The following is an 18,880-nucleotide window of genomic DNA, read 5'->3' as shown; positions in this document are numbered from 1 at the left end:
CTCTCCCAACAGGACATGAGGAACCTGAGGTTTGCGTTGAAACAAGAGGGCCACAGTAGAAGGGACATCTTTGATATCCTGTTTAAATATGCCTTCCCCCTATCCCACGGTCTGGTACGTACACACCTTTTCATTTAGTCACCTGATATCATTACCGCCTTGTAAGAACTGTATCATAACTGTGATTGTACAAGAGCTTTGTTAGAGTTGATCTGTTTGCGGTATCCTGTTATTTGTCTTTGCTAGGGCAATATTTATTTATATTGATTAACCACATGACATTGATTTTCAGATATGAAGACTTATTATAAATGAAACTGTTCCACGAAAATGTGCATATGAAAGCCATAACTGGCACGCAGATCAGTAGAAATGGTAGGATAACTTGGCACTCCAAATGGAAAAGGTTGCCGACCGCTTGTGTAGCCTATTACTGGCAACTTCAGGAGCTTAAAGGTAGAATCTGTGAATACCGGCGGGAGGAGGGGGGTCGGGAACAGGTTTTCTGGTTTATATTGATCTCTGGCTCTCTCTTTAGTCATTTGTGTGTCTTCAATTTTTAATCGCAGTGCTTAAAGCATCAGACAAGCTCTGTAGCCTACATATAGTTTAATTTATTCAAACAGGGTGTGTATTTGGAAAAATACTTGTTTTAAGATTTATACCAATCGATTGGTGGAAAGAAGACTACTCTCGGTCGACCAAGATTTCTTTTTTTAGTCGAGACAGCCCTAGTCTTTGCACATCATTAGAGAAGAGTTTACACTTGTGTGTGTATAAGGTAGTAGTTGTGGAATTGTTAGGTTAGATTACTCGTTGGTTATTACTGCATTGTCGGAACTAGAAGCACAAGCATTTCGCTACACTCGTATTAACATCTGCTAACCATGTGTATGTGACAAATAAAATTTGATTTGAGTCAACAAACAATCACTCACAAAAAGCAGTTGACTTAGCGAAGCTCTCCCATGTTTGCGTGACAAATAAAACCTTGGTAAAGTCAATCCCATTCTCTCGCTCTCTGTAGCTTCTGTTTGCGTACCTGAGTCAAGAGAAATTTGAAGAGAATGGCTGGAGTGTGTACAAGCCCATGGAAGAGTTCAGACGGCAGGTAGGACTTATCATTGTCTTACTAAATGTGTCATTACATTGTTATTGCCAGTCTTCTAGGTTGTTGTCTGTGTTGGGATAGATCCAATATCCCAGCTTCTAACTCGGCCACTTAGTCTGCTTAATTTCTGTCGCTTGAAGATACCTAGGTAAAGACAACCTAATCATTCCACCACGAAGCTTTTGAAAATAAACCGATTCATGGGACCAGCGCAGTTCAACTAGCATAGCTAGTCCCGTTGTTTAGGATTATTCCTCATTTATGCAAAGCGTTGTGGTATATTAGAATCCTCTTGTTTTAACCATATAATATCACCAATAATGCTGAGTCACAGCCTGCAATCTCTTCTCTGATTGGCTGTTTGTCTCCCCCGTCACCAGGGCTTACCCAATGACAAGTGGCGTGTCACGTTCATCAATGCCAACTATGAGCTGTGCGACACCTACCCCACCATACTGGTGGTTCCATTCAAAGCTACAGAGGAAGACCTGAGGAAAGTGTGTACCTTCAGGTCCAGAGGACGCATACCCGTGAGTCCTTTTCCCCCTCGTCCCACCCTCCTCACCCTCTTCCTGCTGTCCTTTCCCCCCTTTCATATCTCCTTTCTCTCCTTCCATCTCTCTTTATCCCTCTGTTCTTTCTCTTTGACTTTCTTCCACCCCACTTCCACCTACCTAACCCTCTCTGTCTCCCCCCCCCCCCCCCCCATCCTCTAGGTGCTGTCGTGGATCCACCGTGAGAACCAGGCTGTTATCTGCCGCTGCTCCCAGCCCCTGGTGGGGATGTCTGGGAAGAGGAACAAGGATGACGAGCGCTACCTGGACCTGATCCGGGAGGCTAACGGCACTGCCAAGCTCACCATCTACGACGCACGGCCCAGCGTCAACGCCGTCGCCAACAAGGTCAGGGGTCAAATGTTAAAAGTCGAAAGGTCATGTCTGTGTAAAAAGGAGTCATGAGTCTCATGAGGTGCATTGGTTGGGTTCTGCTGGGAGGCGGTGTGCAGGTGTGGGCCTCATGGATCATCCAGACAGAGATGTCATGGATACGTGGGACTTGTCTAGGTACGTGTCTGGCTTCCTTGTAAGAGTACTTCCCAGAGAATCTTTTAAGCGATTCATGACGTTCTTTCTCTTTTTCTCTGGGTTGATTTAGAAGTAGGTCTTTTGGTTTGGTCCGGTGTTGTCTTCCGTAGAGAGATGGACTGTGTTCTTTTGTTGTTCACTGTAGGCTCTTGCTAGTTGTCTCCTACATTGTATGCTGGTGTCAGAAGTAAGAAGTGAGGAGGTAGAGTTTAGAAGCTAAGAGGACACAGCAACTACACTGTGTGTGTGTGTGTGTGTGTTGGGGTGTGACGCAACGTCCACCGCACCCCGCTCAGAGTGAAATGGAATGTTTGGACTCAAATTACTAATATGGAATGCAATCTATATAATATTCCTACCAGTGAGATGCTTTTAACAACTAGCTTCCCCTGACCTGCAGTGTGTTTCAACAGCTGACCACAACCCCGACGCATTTACAATCAACCCTGTTTTAATCCTTCCCTCCTTGAAGTAATCCCTGGTCTGACCATGTTGGATTGGTCAAAGCCGTATAGGGTGAAAACCATAGAATAAAATACTGCATTTCCATGGGTGAAACCTCACTTTCATTTATCCAACCACATTTATTTTAATGTTTTTTATTTAACCTTTATTTAACTAGGCAAGTCAGTTAAGAACAAATTCTTATAACATGCAGCCCAGTGATAGCGTCAAGAGAGGGAGGGAAGAATTATATATATTTTTTCGCATTTTCAAACGGGGCCTGTGATTCTCCATTTTTGTCCATGAATGATGACTCTTCAACCTCTGACCTCTATCCCCTCTCTCTAGGCCACAGGTGGGGGTTACGAGGGTGACGATGCATATCAGAACGCTGAGCTGGTGTTTCTAGACATACACAACATCCACGTGATGAGAGAGTCCCTGAAGAAGCTAAAAGACATTGTCTATCCCAACGTAGAGGAGTCGCACTGGCTGTCCAGTCTGGAGTCTACACACTGGCTAGAACACATCAAGGTAGTGGGGTACACACACTTCCCACAGCCCTCTCCTCTCTGGAGCCGGCCAGCTAGCAGATCAGTGGAGGGGTAACAGTGTGCTGGTCCTCTGTAGTGAATCTCTCTCTGTCGCTCTCTAGCTGGTCATATCTGGAGCCATCCAAGTAGCAGACAAGATATCGGGTGGTAACTCTGTGGTGGTCCACTGTAGTGATGGGTGGGACCGGACGGCCCAGCTCACCTCTCTGGCCATGCTGATGCTGGACAGCCACTACCGCACCCTGAGAGGATTCCAGGTAAACCACTTTGTGACAACGGCTAATGTAAAAGGAGCTTTATAAAGTACATTTGATTTGTGATTGATTGATTCCAGGTGCTGCTGGAGAAGGAGTGGATCAGCTTCGGACACAAGTTTGCCAATGTAAGTCCACCCTGTTCCAAGGCAATCACTCAGTTTATGATGAGAATGAAAAAAGGGTTTAGCTCAATCTGTTGTATTGAAGAATTTGAACTCTGATAATGAAGAGTTTTCAGTCATAGAGGTTCTTTATTTGTGCTGTCAACTGGGGACCAAATGATCTGTGGGAAGCAGTGGAGGCTGCTGAGGGGAGGACGGCTCAGAATAATAGCTGGAACGGAGTAAAATGAAATGGCCTGCTACTTGGATAAACAATTCCGCTCCAGCCATTACCACGAGCCCATCCTCCCAAATTAAGGTGCCACCAACCTCCTGTGATGGGAAGCAACTAAACTGACCAATATTGTGTACAGATAAATGACCAGGAAGATAAACCAGAAAATGACCAGATAAATGACCAGGAAGATGAGAAAAAAGAAGAAACCTGCACGCTGCTCTTGCTTTCATCACTGCTCTTTATTAAGCTTTACGAATCGGCCTCAAGACCTTCGTCAGAGCTTTACGAATCGGCCTCAAGACCTTCGTCAGAGCTTTACGAATCGGCCTCAAGACCTTCGTCAGAGCTTTACGAATCGGCCTCAAGACCTTCGTCAGAGCTTTACGAATCGGCCTCAAGACCTTCGTCAGAGCTTTACGAATCGGCCTCAAGACCTTCGTCAGAGCTTTACGAATCGGCCTCAAGACCTTCGTCAGAGCTTTACGAATCGGCCTCAAGACCTTCGTCAGAGCTTTACGAATCGGCCTCAAGACCTTCGTCAGAGCTTTACGAATCGGCCTCAAGGCCTTCGTCAGAGCTTTACGTATCGGCCTCAAGGCCCTCGTCAGAGCTTTACGTATCGGCCTCAAGGCCTTAGTCATTGGTTTACGTATCGGCCTCAAGACCTTCGTCAGAGCTTTACGAATCGGCCTCAAGACCTTCGTCAGAGCTTTACGAATCGGCCTCAAGACCTTCATCAGAGCTTTACGTATCGGCCTCAAGACCTTAGTCATTGGTTTACGTATCGGCCTCAAGACCTTCGTCAGAGCTTTACGTATCGGCCTCGAGGCCTTCGTCAGAGCGTTTGTGAGTGTTCACAACCTGCACCCCTGTGTAGATACTGCTCCACCCACCTCCGTTCAATACATCCAATGGGGTTGGAGTCGAGGGAAAATAAGCAAGCGTTACAATGTGCATTTCCTAATTATTCTAACAAAGTGTGCACCTGCGACTATGATGGCTCAGATGTACGAGTGCCTTTTTTGAATTTAGAATGACCAGGAAGACCTAACTAGAGGTAATAAGAATCTGTTTGCACTGTTTGACTATTTTTCTCTTCTCTCTCTCTCTCTCTCGCGCTCTCTCGCTCTCTCTGTGTGTGTCTCTGTGTCTCTCTCTCTGTGTCTCTGTCTCTATAGAGGATAGGACACGGTGATAAGAACCATGCTGATCAGGACAGGTCTCCTATCTTTGTACAGTTCATAGACTGTGTCTGGCAGATGACCAAACAGGTAGGAACAGGACACACCTGTGTAGAGCTTTATCTTCATTTGTCTTTTCACGATCTTCTGACTTCAACTGTATTGGAAGAGATGGTCCAAGATCCCTCCCTTCGAACCTTCTTCTCCAATGCATATTGAGAAGGAAGTGAGGAGAGCGGATGCAAGGAATGGAGGAAGAATTTACTGAGAAAAAGCCTATGGGTTTAAACCTCTCTCTCCCCTTCTCTTCCAGTTCCCGACAGCGTTTGAGTTTAACGAGCGTCTCCTAGTGACCATCCTGGACCACCTGTTCAGCTGTCGCTTTGGAACCTTCCTCTTCAACTGTGAGAGTGCTAGGGACACTAACGTAAGTTGTCTGTCTTTGGAACCTTCCTGTACAACTGTGAGAGTGCTAGGGACACTAACGTAAGTTGTCTGCCTTTGGAACCTTCCTCTACAACTGTGAGAGTGCTAGGGACACTAACGTAAGTTGTCTGTCTTTGGAACCTTCCTCTTCAACTGTGAGAGTGCTAGGGACACTAACGTAAGTTGTCTGCCTTTGGAACCTTCCTCTTCAACTGTGAGAGTGCTAGGGACACTAACGTAAGTTGTCTGTCTTTGGAACCTTCCTGTACAACTGTGAGAGTGCTAGGGACACTAACGTAAGTTGTCTGTCTTTGGAACCTTCCTCTACAACTGTGAGCGTACCAATGTAAATTACCTGTTAGAGCTGGGAATTGCCAGGAACCTCACGATACGATATTATCACGATACTTAGGTGCCAATATGTTATTTATTGCAATTCTCACAATTCTATATGTCTTGCGATTTGATAATGCAATATTTTTATTTTATTTTTTTATTGCGGTTAGATGTTCCAAGCATGTCGTTCACCATATGTCTGCTGCAGAGGGACAAGACATGAGAAAATGAGTTTTAATCAGTCATGGAAATAAAAGTTCTGAAAACAAATTGGCCCTCTATTTTAAAAGAATATGGAGTACAAGCTATGAAGGAAACATATTGGCGTTTTGGTGCAGGTATAGCCAACTAGTATAAAAATGTATATTGCGATATTGTTAAAACGATACGATATATCGTCAAAAATAATATCCCAGGGCCTCCCGGGTGGCGCAGTGGTCTAGGGCACTGCATCGCAGTGCTAACTGCGCCACCAGAGTCTCTGGGTTCGCGCCCAGGCTCTGTCGCAGCCGGCCGCGACCGGGAGGTCCGTGGGGCGACGCACAATTGGGCTAGCGTCGTCCGGGTTAGGGAGGGTTTGGCCGGTAGGGATATCCTTGTCTCATCGCGCTCCAGCGACTCCTGTGGCGGGCCGGGCGCAGTGCGCGCTAACCAAGGGGGCCAGGTGCACGGTGTTTCCTCCGACACATTGGTGCGGCTGGCTTCCGGGTTGGAGGCGCGTTGTGTTAAAGAAGCAGTGCGGCTTGGTTGGGTTGTGCTTCGGAGGACGCATGGCTTTCGACCTTCGTCTCTCCCGAGCCCGTACGGGAGTTGTAGCGATGAGACAAGATAGTAATTACTAGCGATTGGATACCACGAAAATTGGGGAGAAAAGGGGATAAAATTTAAAAAAAAATAATAATAATAATAATATCCCAATATTTTACTGTGTCAACAAAAAATTATGTCTGTCTGGCTAGCTGTGTGTCTGTCTGTCTTCAGAACCTTCCTCTTCAACTGTAAGAGTGCCATGGATGCCAACGTCTGTCTCTCTCTGTCTCTCTCTGACTGTGTGTGACCTTCTCTCTGCCTGTCTTTTCTACATTTGTCTTACATTGCACTCTCCAATTCCCAGCTAGCACATAACATTCTGAGAACCGTATGTTTCTTAGAGCTTGGTGAGAGCCTTGGTTGTTTAGGTGGGAATTTCAGGACAGCATAATGTTTTCAGCAGGTTTCCTCTGGATTCTATTTAAAGTAATGTTCCCAATGGGGGAACCAAAAACGAACGTTCCCACAACTTCCAGTTAACTAAATGTGTTAGCTGGGTCTTTCCCATCCCTCTACAATATTTTTCTCTGCCAACCCTCACTCACTATTTACCTTCTATTTTACATGTCATCTGGCCCGCGAGCCCATTCAATCAGGCTCGTGGGTGGTGCTCAATGGACATTTTAATGACCAAAGCCAAATCCAAACTGTGTAGAATGATAATGGACCTACATTTACAGTCTCTTCACTCTGCCCAGCTTGCTGACAGTCATTTACAGTCTCTTCACTCTGCCCGGCTTGCTGACAGTCATTTACAGTCACTTCACTCTGCCCGGCTTGCTGACAGTCATTTACAGTCACTTCACTCTGCCCGGCTTGCTGACAGTCATTTACAGTCTCTTCACTCTGCCCGGCTTGCTGACAGTCATTTACAGTCTCTTCACTCTGCCCAGCTTGCTGACAGTCTCTTCACTCTGCCCGGCTTGCTGACAGTCTCTTCACTCTGCCCGGCTTGCTGACAGTCATTTACAGTCTCTTCACTCTGCCCGGCTTGCTGACAGTCATTTACAGTCTCTTCACTCTGCCCAGCTTGCTGACAGTCTCTTCACTCTGCCCGGCTTGCTGACAGTCTCTTCACTCTGCCCGGCTTGCTGACAGTCATTTACAGTCTCTTCACTCTGCCCGGCTTGCTGACAGTCTCTTCACTGCCCAGCTTGCTGACAGTCTCTTCACTCTGCCCAGCTTGCTGACAGTCTCTTCACTCTGCCCAGCTTGCTGACAGTCATTTACAGTCTCTTCACTCTGCCCGGCTTGCTGACAGTCTCTTCACTCTGCCCAGCTTGCTGACAGTCTCTTCACTCTGCCCAGCTTGCTGACAGTCTCTTCACTCTGCCCAGCTTGCTGACAGTCTCTTCACTCTGCCCAGCTTGCTGACAGTCATTTACAGTCTCTTCACTCTGCCCGGCTTGCTGACAGTCTCTTCACTCTGCCCAGCTTGCTGACAGTCTCTTCACTCTGCCCAGCTTGCTGACAGTCTCTTCACTCTGCCCAGCTTGCTGACAGTCATTTACAGTCTCTTCACTCTGCCCAGCTTGCTGACAGTCATTTACAGTCTCTTCACTCTGCCCAGCTTGCTGACAGTCTCTTCACTCTGCCCAGCTTGCTGACAGTCTCTTCACTCTGCCCAGCTTGCTGACAGTCTCTTCACTCTGCCCAGCTTGCTGACAGTCATCCAAATGAAAGCGAGACAGATAACATAGTAAATATGTCCCTTCGGACCTCTGTGAAGACTGAATGCGGCCCGATGGGGAAATTAGTTTGACACCCCTGCTCTACCTCAATCTCATACCCTTTCTTTGTCTTTCTCTTCCCTCCCTCCACATCCCTCCACTTCCCCTCCTCCCTCCACCTCCCCTCCTCCCTCCATCTTGATCATGTGAAGTAGAGCAGAAGAGCGATGGGACGCATCACTGGTTCTGAGTGGCCGTAATAATGCTCTCTGACACAGACGAGAGTCTCCATAAGACTCGAATTATTGTTCCAGAATCCTTCATATTCCCTCTGATACCGATGGCTCAGATCATTTGTGGGTTTGATTCAAACGGGTCATACTGAAGAGATTTATGTTTCCTGCTTACGGCTGCGCATAAAAGTGTCTGCTAAAAGACCATATTAATGATCTTCTCCATCTCTTTCTTCAGGAGTTGTGGTGGAAGACAGTGTCTCTGTGGTCATTGGTTAACTTCTCTCTCTAACCCTCCTAAATTATTATTCCCCCCTCTCTCTCTCCCCCCCCCCCCTCTCCCCCTCTCTCTCTCTCTCCCCCCCCTCTCGCTCTCTCCAGGAGTTGCGGTCTAAGACGGTGTCTCTGTGGTCGTTGGTAAACAGTGATCTGTCCTTCTACCAGAACCCCTTCTACACCCCAGAGTCCAATCGAGTCCTCTACCCTGTAGCCAGCATGAGACACCTAGAACTCTGGGTGACTTACTACATCCGCTGGAACCCTCGCATTCGACAACAGGTACATTTAATAGAATAAAATTAAGTTACAATAGAATGTCTGTGGTTACAGTATCCGGTCGAACCCTCGCATTCGACAAAAGGTACTTTTGTTACAGTATGTCTGAATTATCACTTCTTCCTACCGAAGTGTACACTTGTTCACTTCCCTTCACTGATTTTAAAAAGGCCCCTGCCTCCACCAATACAATGCTTTTAGATTTGTGGAAAGTAGTGAATCAATGATGGATCAATAATATGATTTTTAAAAATGCCATCTAACTTAACGCTGTTGGGATTTAGCTACAACACTGGACACAGCACTGAACAAACTGTACAGCCAAACAGTCTGGCCAATCAGAGTTGGGGTTATCTTGTGATCAATGTTCCCTCTAATTGTTTTTCATTACTGAGCAAATTTCAGGTCTGCTGAGCGCAAACTTGAACGTTGTGAAAATTCTGTGCAACTTCTGGCACACGTTTATTGTGAACACAGGCTGTACCCACTTTTAAGTTCGTTATAACAGTGACCAAGTAGGCTACTGTGGCTATTTGATCACAATGTAGCCCTACCAGAGTGGCCTACCATTAAAAACAATGGAGAAAATGCATCCCATAACATTTTAACATGGAAATAGCTGTTCTATCATTCAGCCTACAGTAGCAGCCAATGTGTGGTGTTCAATGCAGACCTACATTCTGTGAGAGTTTTGGGCAAAAACATTTAGGGCTTCACATTAACCTGTTTATCCACTTGTCCTTCACATAAAGGTGGTGACTGGAAATGTTGTTTGACGCAATAAACCACTTCACAAAATAAAATTCATTATTATTCCCATAACATTATTACAGAAAATCAGACCAATTTTGCTACCCTCTGCCTATTGGCTGCTTAGCTTATTCAATCCTGTCTCAAAATACACCACAGTCTGTAGTGTACGGGCTGAGTCGTGCAATGGTATAGAATCCTACTGCAGTGTGTTCTGCCTACAAGAAAACACTTTGCATAGTTTGTTTTGTTTGAGTGTGTTGCATTGGAAGTGGCTGATATTAGCAATACCCGCAGTAGAGGGAAACGTTGATCGTGTTGGGATGGAAGAAGTGCAGGAGCTGTCTTTTCCAAGTCGGACTATGTTCACTGAAATTCACAAATGACATTATGCAATAGAGACCTCCTGATTATTCACTGTTAACGGTTTAAAAACATTTTCCATGACTTTTAACCAAATTGTCATGACTATTATTATAGCCGACATGAAAAAGTATGAATTATTGACACTGGAAAGCTGCTGTCTGATTCCATGTAGACCTGCCGCCTCCTGCCGTTGAGCCCTTGATCAAGTCACTTAGCTCCCCACATAGAACTGCACTGTTGTGGTCAACCCTCCATCTGGAGAGCTCCTGGGTGTGTAGGCTGGGCTTTCTCAACATTACAACCAAATACTTTTGTCTTTTATAAAATTATTCCCCCGTTCAATAAATCAGGGATCAAATGGATAAGGTAGGCTACCTCAAAGCAAGGTATTCATGTTTCAGGGGAGATCTATGCACAGCAAGTTATTTGTCAAGTAGGCTATTCTAAGAATATTTTGAATGTTGTCGCAATTACATGGCTAATGTTTAATAGGGGGGAATCCCAGCTTTCCAACGGTGCAGATATATTTAGGCTCTACAGTGCCGGTGGAAAGGCCCTTATACCTAATGCTGAAATGTCGCGCTCTCTCTCCTCGGGCAACGGCCCGCTCCCTGGCACACACCCAGCACCATAGACATGCACTGAAGGGTCATTCCGATAATGGCTGAGAGGTCGTTTTGTTTTTTAAAAGTATGCTTTTACATTAAGAACAATTATGAAACTAATTTCCTTGACTTTTCATGAATTACAAATCCTCATTTGACAACTTGGAACAGCTCATCATGCCATTCAGGCTGGCACGTTTTCAATCTGGTTCAATCTCCAACAGCCTACTGCCCCTCACAGCCTACTGCCCCTCACAGCCTACTGCCCCTCACAGCCTACTGCCACTCACAGCCTAGCGGCAAATAAACTTGGACTAAATCAGGCAATGAATGCCCACTCTCCATTGCTATTCAATGAAGGTCCTGCCTTCATTCCACTATGATCAACCTTTTTTGCCTCTGTGTGACTCTGGGACAGTGATAGCCTCTGTGTGACTCTGGGACAGTGATAGCCTCTGTGTGACTCTGGGACAGTGATAGCCTCTGTGTGACTCTGGGACAGTGATAGGTTACTTTAATTTTGTAGATGAGCCGATACCGACACTTCTAATTTTGGGGGAATTGCGTATGGCGTTACAAACAGCGCCGGCCCAAGTCAAGCACTGGTGTTAACTAAAGGGTAAAACTAGAAATAAAACTAGAAAGTTGAGTGAAGTTCAATCCCGTCTCTGCACGGGCTGATATTTATTCTGTGGGTCAGTCCCGGTGGGTCAGTCCCGGTGGGTCAGTCCCGGTGGGTCAGTCCCGGTGGGTCAGTCCCGGTGGGGCTACGCGCCCGCGTGCAGCTTAGAGGGAACATTGCTTGTGATCAGTCTGGTTTGTGAAGTATTGTCTCTGGGGTTTGGTTGCAGTATTGTCTCTGGGGTTTGGCAGCAGTATTGTCTCTGGGGTTTGGTTGCAGTATTGTCTCTGGGGTTTGGCAGCAGTATTGTCTCTGGGGTTTGGTTGCAGTATTGTCTCTGGGGTTTGGCTGCAGTATTGTCTCTGGGGTTTGGTTGCAGTATTGCCTCTGGGGTTTGGCTGCAGTATTGCCTCTGGGGTTTGGCTGCAGTATTGCCTCTGGGGTTTGGCTGCAGTATTGCCTCTGGGGTTTGGCTGCAGTATTGCCTCTGGGGTTTGGCTGCAGTATTGCCTCTGGGGTTTGGCTGCAGTATTGTCTCTGGGGTTTGGCTGCAGTATTGTCTCTGGGGTTTGGCTGCAGTATTGCCTCTGGGGTTTGGCTGCAGTATTGCCTCTGGGGTTTGGCTGCAGTATTGCCTCTGGGGTTTGGCTGCAGTATTGCCTCTGGGGTTTGGCTGCAGTATTGCCTCTGGGGTTTGGCTGCAGTATTGCCTCTGGGGTTTGGCTGCAGTATTGCCTCTGGGGTTTGGCTGCAGTATTGTCTCTGGGGTTTGGCTGCAGTATTGTCTCTGGGGTTTGGCTGCAGTATTGTCTCTGGGGTTTGGCTGCAGTATTGTCTCTGGGGTTTGGCTGCAGTATTGTCTCTGGGGTTTGGCTGCAGTATTGTCTCTGGGGTTTGGCTGCAGTATTGTCTCTGGGGTTTGGTTGCACTATTGTCTCTGGGGTTTGGCTGCAGTATTGTCTCTGGGGTTTGGCTGCAGTATTGTCTCTGGGGTTTGGCTGCAGTATTGCCGTGGCATCCTGTATGACTTGCGGTGTTGGTGTGTGTGTGCTGCCTGTTCTTACACACACACACACACCCCTCTTTCCCCCTAACTCTAAACCCCCCCCCGCCACACACACAACCCCCTGCAGCCCAAACATCCCTCTCCCTGTCAACAGGGTCTGAGTCACTGGAGCAGATAATCCCCTGTCATAATCACACAGAGACATTTCTATGTCTTTAACCAAAGCCTACAGCAGTGTGTGTGTGTCCGCAGGCATGGAATGAAGCTAAAGTAATTCCTCTACCTCAACATAGTAAAGCATCCTTTGCTCTAACAGCCACCCAATCAGTTTACTGCCTGTTCTTAGTAAACTGATGGAGAGGATTTGTGTTTGACCAAATACAATGCTATTTTTCAGAGAACAAGTTAACTACTGACTTTCAGCATGCATGTGGAGTATAGCACACAACCTGTACTGCACTGACTCAGATGACTGATGATTGGCTAAAAGAAATGGCTAATAAGATGATAGATGGAGCTGTATTGTTAGATTTCAGTGCAGCCTTTTGATGTTATAGATCATACATCGCTATTGTTGAAACCCACCTGCTATAGCTTTAAATCACCTGCCATCACATGGTTGGAGAGTTATTTAACCAACAGAACTCTATAGCTAATAGTGTTCTTCAATGGAAGCTTCTCTAGCATCAGATATGTGAGATTATGTCTTGATGCTTTTTGTAGTGGAGATCAAGTTTATAACGTGCCTGGCTGGGCTGATGAGACAGTGGATTGCTCAGTCAGATGGAAGAGAGTAAATAGGCACTTTAACGTCATAGATTTAGCCGGTGGTAACTTGTGGAATAGACACCGGTTGGAATGCGGTTTTAACCAATCAGCATTCAGTATTAGACCCACCAGTTGTATAACATCAGATATGTGCGGTGTCCTTCGGGGTAGTTGCCTTGGTCTGTTACTCTTCTCTATTTTAGAAATGATTTGCCACTGGTCTTACTGAAGGCTAGCATGAACATGTATGCGGATGATTCCACACTACGTGTCAGCACCAGGATTTCCGTTCCAACGTAACCGGGAAGATTTTAATTTACCGGCCATTTGAGAAATGTACCGGACCCATATGCATTGGGTGCATATCCCATTAGGGTGTCGACCCACTGTGTTCAGAATGACCGAGATCACATTTAGACTATGGTGTCAGGAAAACAACCTCAACAAAACAAAGGACATGATCGTGGTAATGCATTTCGTTACAATACAGTTTTATTCAGAAATGTATTTATTTATTTTTTATTAAGACTTTCTCATCCATATATACACACGATACCCCATAAGGACAAAGCAAACATGTTTTTAGACATTTTTGCAAATGTAGAAAAAATTATAAACTGAAATCACATTTATATAAGTATTTAGACCCTTTACTCAGTACTTTGTTGAAGCACCTTTGGCAGTGATTACAGCCTTGAGTATTCTTGGATATGCCGCTACAAGCTTGGCACACCTGTATTTGGGGAGTTTCTCCCGTTCTCTGCAGAACCTCTCAAACTCTGTCAGGTTGGATGGGAAGCGTCACTGCACAGCTATTTTCAGGTCTCTCCAGAGATGTTCGATCGGGTTCAAGTCACCTCCATGACCAAGGTCCTTCTCCCGTTCCAAACTTATTCCATTTAAGAATGATGGAGGCCATTGTGTTCTTGGGGACCTTCAATGCTGCAGAAAGGTTTTGGTACCCTTCCCCAGATCTGTGCCTTGACACAGGAATTGTCCGTAGAGCTCCGAGACAGGACTGTCAACTGTAGGACCTTATCTAGAATTGTGTGTGCCTTTCGAAATCATGTCCAATCAGTTGAATTTAGCCCAGGTGGACTCCAATCAAGTTGTAGAAACATCTCAAGGATGATCAATAGAAACAGGATGCACCTGAGATCAACGTCAAGTCTCATAGAAAAGGGTCTGAATTCTTATGTAAATATATTATTTCAGTTTTTTATATTTTTAATACATTTGCAAAACAATTCTAAACCTGTATTTGCTTTGTCATTATGGGTTATTGATTGAGGATGTTTAAAAAATATATATATATTTGAGAATAAGGCGAACGTAACAACATTTGGAAAAAGTCCAGAGCTTTGAATACTTTCCGAATAACATGTGCTAGCTAGCTAACGTTACGTGTATGATCTGTGTAGTAATATTATTCGTATCTCAGAGCCATCTGCATTGCTAGTTATAGCTAGCTATCATTGAACCTGGTTGGTTAGCTACCTGCAGATTCATGCAGGATTGTTACGCTCTGGATAACATAAAAACAGCCTAACCAGCTCTGCTATGGAGAGTAAAATGGTTAGTGAGCTGTTCTCTCATTTGTGTCCGGAAATAGTTAGCTTGGGTGCTTGACTGCTGTTAATAGGTTAGAACGCTGGGATCGACCCTACTCCTCGGCCAGAGCGTCCAGTGTGCACTTTGAAAGCTCCGAATTTACAATCTGACAACTGAGTTTACGAGCACGCTCTGGCACGCCAGATTAAATTTACGGACACAACCGTAGTATAAACCAGCCTTTAGTCTTGACATCTTTGTATGTTTAGTACATAGCCCCACCCATCTCTTTAAGGATTCACATGTGAGGCTAAGGCTTAAGAGTGTGTGAACGATGCCGAATGGGTATAGACGAAGAGCTTTCCAGTAGGTTTACCAAAAATTCGAGGGCTATTTTCTCAAATGTGAGGTATGGCATTCCGGAAGTTTATTAACTTTCAAAGCAGAATATACCATTTTCTAGCTCAGTCTCTACTTTTATCCAATGTAAAAAAATAAATCAAATTTAGTTATGTAATATCAAGCCGGTCGATCACATTTGGTTATATTAATTTCTGTTAATGCATATATTAATTAGTCATCTACTGTTCTCAGTCTCGGAGTGGAAAACGTTGTTTGCGGAGTTCAAAACCTGATACACTTGTGAGAAACAAGATTTGGTTTATTTCATTACCATCATGTAGGAGATTTGTAAATGTTTTCATGGTCTTTTGTTTGGAGGGCTCCATGTGAGCAATGAGCATGTGTCTGGTTTCTCTGTCCTGATAATGTTGATGGAGCGCGCACCTGAGCATGTGTCTGGTTTCTCTGTTCTGATAATGTTGATGGAGCGCGCACCTGAGCATGTGTCTGGTTTCTCTGTCCTGATAATGTTGAGGGAGCGCGCACCTGAGCATGTGTCTGGTTTCTCTGTTCTGATAATGTTGATGGAGCGCGCACCTGAGCATGTGTCTGGTTTCTCTGTCCTGATAATGTTGAGGGAGCGCGCACCTGAGCATGTCTGGTTTCTCTGTCCTGATAATATTGAGGGAGCGCGCACCTGAGCATGTCTGGTTTCTCTGTCCTGATAATGTTGAGGGAGCGCGCACCTGAGCATGTCTGGTTTCTCTGTTCTGATAATGTTGAGGGAGCGCGCACCTGAGCATGCCTGGTTTCTCTGTCCTGATAATGTTGATGGAGCGCGCACCTGAGCATGTCTGGTTTCTCTGTCCTGATAATGTTGAGGGAGCGCGCACCTGAGCATGTGTCTGGTTTCTCTGTTCTGATAATGTTGATGGAGCGCGCACCTGAGCATGTCTGGTTTCTCTGTTCTGATAATGTTGATGGAGTGCGCACCTGAGCATGTGTCTGGTTTCTCTGTCGTGATAATGTTGAGGGAGCGCGTACCTGAGCATGCATAGAAGTACATGACCTGCTGTGCGAAATTAAGGGGAAAAATTATTATTAAATTTTTTTACATCTGAGTGATATATTCAAACTATAGTTCCTCACACATTGAGAAAAATCTTTCCAACAATCTCCCCCTCTTGATAATCACCAATCATCGTTGTGAAAGAGCAATAGAAGTTATAGGCCTACTGCTGCATTGGCCTATAGGCTCTGTGTTCCATGCGCTCATTTCTTCAGCCAATGCATCACGCTGTATCAATGTGTCCATATGGCAGAGGCTGGTGATCTCGCATTAATTGTCTTTTAACTTTATCGATTTTATCATTTTATTTCTTATGATTAACAACATTAAATTAAATTGACAAATGAAAATGTTATTATTGAAATTGTAGAATAAATTGTAAGCTTTCCCAAACAAGAAACTCATGCAAAATAATTGCCTCCACATTTCCAAGGTCAGATTTGGCCTATAGGCTACTTTGAAGCAAGGTAAGACATGCCTCATGATATTAAATGGCATTTTCCGGTTTCAAATCATATGAAATGGCATTTTCCGGTTTCAAAGTATGTTTTCAAAATACATACTACCTCCTGTGCATATTAAGTGGTGGGTGACCTTGGATTCAAATATGACCAACTGTGTGTACACATCTCAGTGTTGGGTGCAAATAAAGAGTAGTGTATTACTCAAACAATGTAATGCCATAGCATGAATAGATCATTAGTTAAGCCGTAATGCAGGTGTTCTATAGAATGTTCTTATCGCTGGTTGCCTGCACTTGAGAGGTGAATGGGAGGCTCCCTTCAATTACCAATTGAGAAATAAAAATAGTAGCTCTTTTTTAAATCGTGCACCAAAACAGTTAATACGTGATAGCATTTACAATTGTTGCGCAAATAATGATCTGATAAAAGCACATGTTTTACTCCAGCAGCAACCAGCTCAGGAACTGCAGGAGAAATGACTCTCAAAATGGGCTCTGTATGTTGTGTTGGATAAATAAGATACATGATGACTAATGAAAATACACACGGGCCAATTTAATTCCTCAAAATTATACAAATTGACCTATAGACCGATAAGCATGACGGTCAAATGTATTCCCATCGACTGGTATTTCCATCAATGAATAAAAATACATTTAAATCTCCCGGTCATTTTGGCCGGCAACAGTTTTTTTATTTATCGGCTTTACATTTTTTTTCACGCCCAAAAGTCGGCAATTTTCGGCTAACGGAAATCCTGGTCAGCACCCAAAGCCAGTGAGCCTACACAAATTCTAAATTAGGAGTTAGTCAGTATCAGAATGGGTGATTTTTATAATAAACTGGTCTTAAATACATCTACAACTAAAAGCATTGTATTTGGTTCAAAACATTCTCTGGCGTTGTGTATAAAAGGTGTGACCATTGAGAGTTAAGGAAGCTGAACTCCTAGGAGTAACATTGGATGGTCAGTTATCATGGTCAAGTCATATTGACAAAGATGTTGTGAAGATGGGGAGAGGGGTATGTTTGTTATAAAAAATATGTTCTGTGTTTTTGACACATCAGCTGTACTAGTTTTCAGGCTTTGATCTTGTCCCATCTTCATTACTGTCCAGTAATATGGTCAGGTGCAGCAAAGAAAGACCTGGCAAAGCTGCAGCTGGCTCATAACAAAGCAGCACGCCTTGCCCTTAATTACACACACAGAACTAACATCAACAACATGATAGTCTTTCCTGGTTGAGGAGAGATTAACTGCCTCTCCTAGTTTTTAGGACAAGCATTACTATAATGAAAATTCCAGATTGTCTGTATAATCAAATAACATTCAGCTCAGACACCCATACATACTCCACCATGGGTCTCTTCACAGTCCACCATGGGTCTCTTCACAGTCCACCATGGGTCTCTTCACAGTCCACCATGGGTCTCTTCACAGTCCACCATGGGTCTCTTCACAGTCCACCATGGGTCTCTTCACAGTCCACCATGGGTCTCTTCACAGTCCACCATGGGTCTCTTCACAGTCCACCATGGGTCTCTTCACAGTCCACCATGGGTCTCTTCACAGTCCACCATGGGTCTCTTCACAGTCCACCATGGGTCTCTTCACAGTCCACCATGGGTCTCTTCACAGTCCACCATGGGTCTCTTCACAGTCCACCATGGGTCTCTTCACAGTCCACCATGGGTCTCTTCACAGTCCACCATGGGTCTCTTCACAGTACCCATGGGTCTCTTCACAGTACCCATGTCCAATGCACAGTATTATACAGAGACATGATCGCATGGAACTCCCTTCCATCTCCTATTATTGAGCAAACAGTAACATTACCTTTAAAAAAAAAAGATTTAACATCTCATGACACTGTGAGGGGACACTAACACACCCAATTGTTTTAGTTGTATTATATTTTGTGTTTGTATATCGTTGTATTTTTTATTTGTTTGACTGTCCTTGTGTATCTGTGTTTTGTTACTTGTCCTGTGTTTTTTGTGAATAACTGCTGCTGGGGATACAAATAAACAGTATTGTGTGTTGGCACCAGACCAGCTTGCTGCTCCCATTTTTAAACACTCTAGGCATCAATAATGAATATTCATGTTTTCACCGTGTGTCTCTTGAGCCTCTATACCTCTTTGTGATTGTTTATATGCTTATCTGTTTGCGTTGTTTGCATATAATTAACTATTTTTCCCCCCCTCTCTTCCCATCCTCTCCCTCCTTCTCCTGTCTCCTGCTCTCTGCCTCCCCCTGGTGGTGGTAATTACTATTTATATTCTACTCTATTCTGTTATTTTCTCTGTTTATTCTACTCTGCTCTATCCTACCC

At 44.7% G+C, this 18,880-nt stretch overlaps 1 protein-coding gene across 6 annotated transcripts in view; it reads left to right on the top strand.

Annotated features, from left to right (window-relative positions):
- LOC120030187 (myotubularin-like) overlaps positions 1 to 18,880 on the top strand; it is a 49,857-nt gene that overhangs the window by 26,865 nt on the left and 4,112 nt on the right. For 5 of the 6 annotated variants that reach the window (XM_038975535.1, XM_038975536.1, XM_038975533.1 and 2 more), the window contains 10 exons: positions 13 to 114; positions 1,028 to 1,111; positions 1,492 to 1,641; positions 1,828 to 2,013; positions 2,989 to 3,174; positions 3,296 to 3,451; positions 3,529 to 3,576; positions 4,969 to 5,061; positions 5,285 to 5,398; positions 8,828 to 9,004. In XM_038975535.1, the coding sequence (XP_038831463.1) occupies positions 13 to 114; positions 1,028 to 1,111; positions 1,492 to 1,641; positions 1,828 to 2,013; positions 2,989 to 3,174; positions 3,296 to 3,451; positions 3,529 to 3,576; positions 4,969 to 5,061; positions 5,285 to 5,398; positions 8,828 to 9,004 (1,296 nt within the window). Of the gene's footprint in view, positions 1 to 12; positions 115 to 1,027; positions 1,112 to 1,491; positions 1,642 to 1,827; positions 2,014 to 2,988; positions 3,175 to 3,295; positions 3,452 to 3,528; positions 3,577 to 4,968; positions 5,062 to 5,284; positions 5,399 to 8,827; positions 9,005 to 18,183; positions 18,597 to 18,880 lie in introns of those variants that run through there. The other variant, XM_038975534.1, reaches the window with a different exon arrangement.

The sequence above is a fragment of the Salvelinus namaycush genome, chromosome 36 (assembly GCF_016432855.1).
Source record: "Salvelinus namaycush isolate Seneca chromosome 36, SaNama_1.0, whole genome shotgun sequence".
Taxonomy (NCBI): domain Eukaryota; kingdom Metazoa; phylum Chordata; class Actinopteri; order Salmoniformes; family Salmonidae; genus Salvelinus; species Salvelinus namaycush.
The sequence above is the reverse complement of the archived record's forward strand: the minus strand, read 5'-3'. Positions and strand labels throughout refer to the sequence as shown.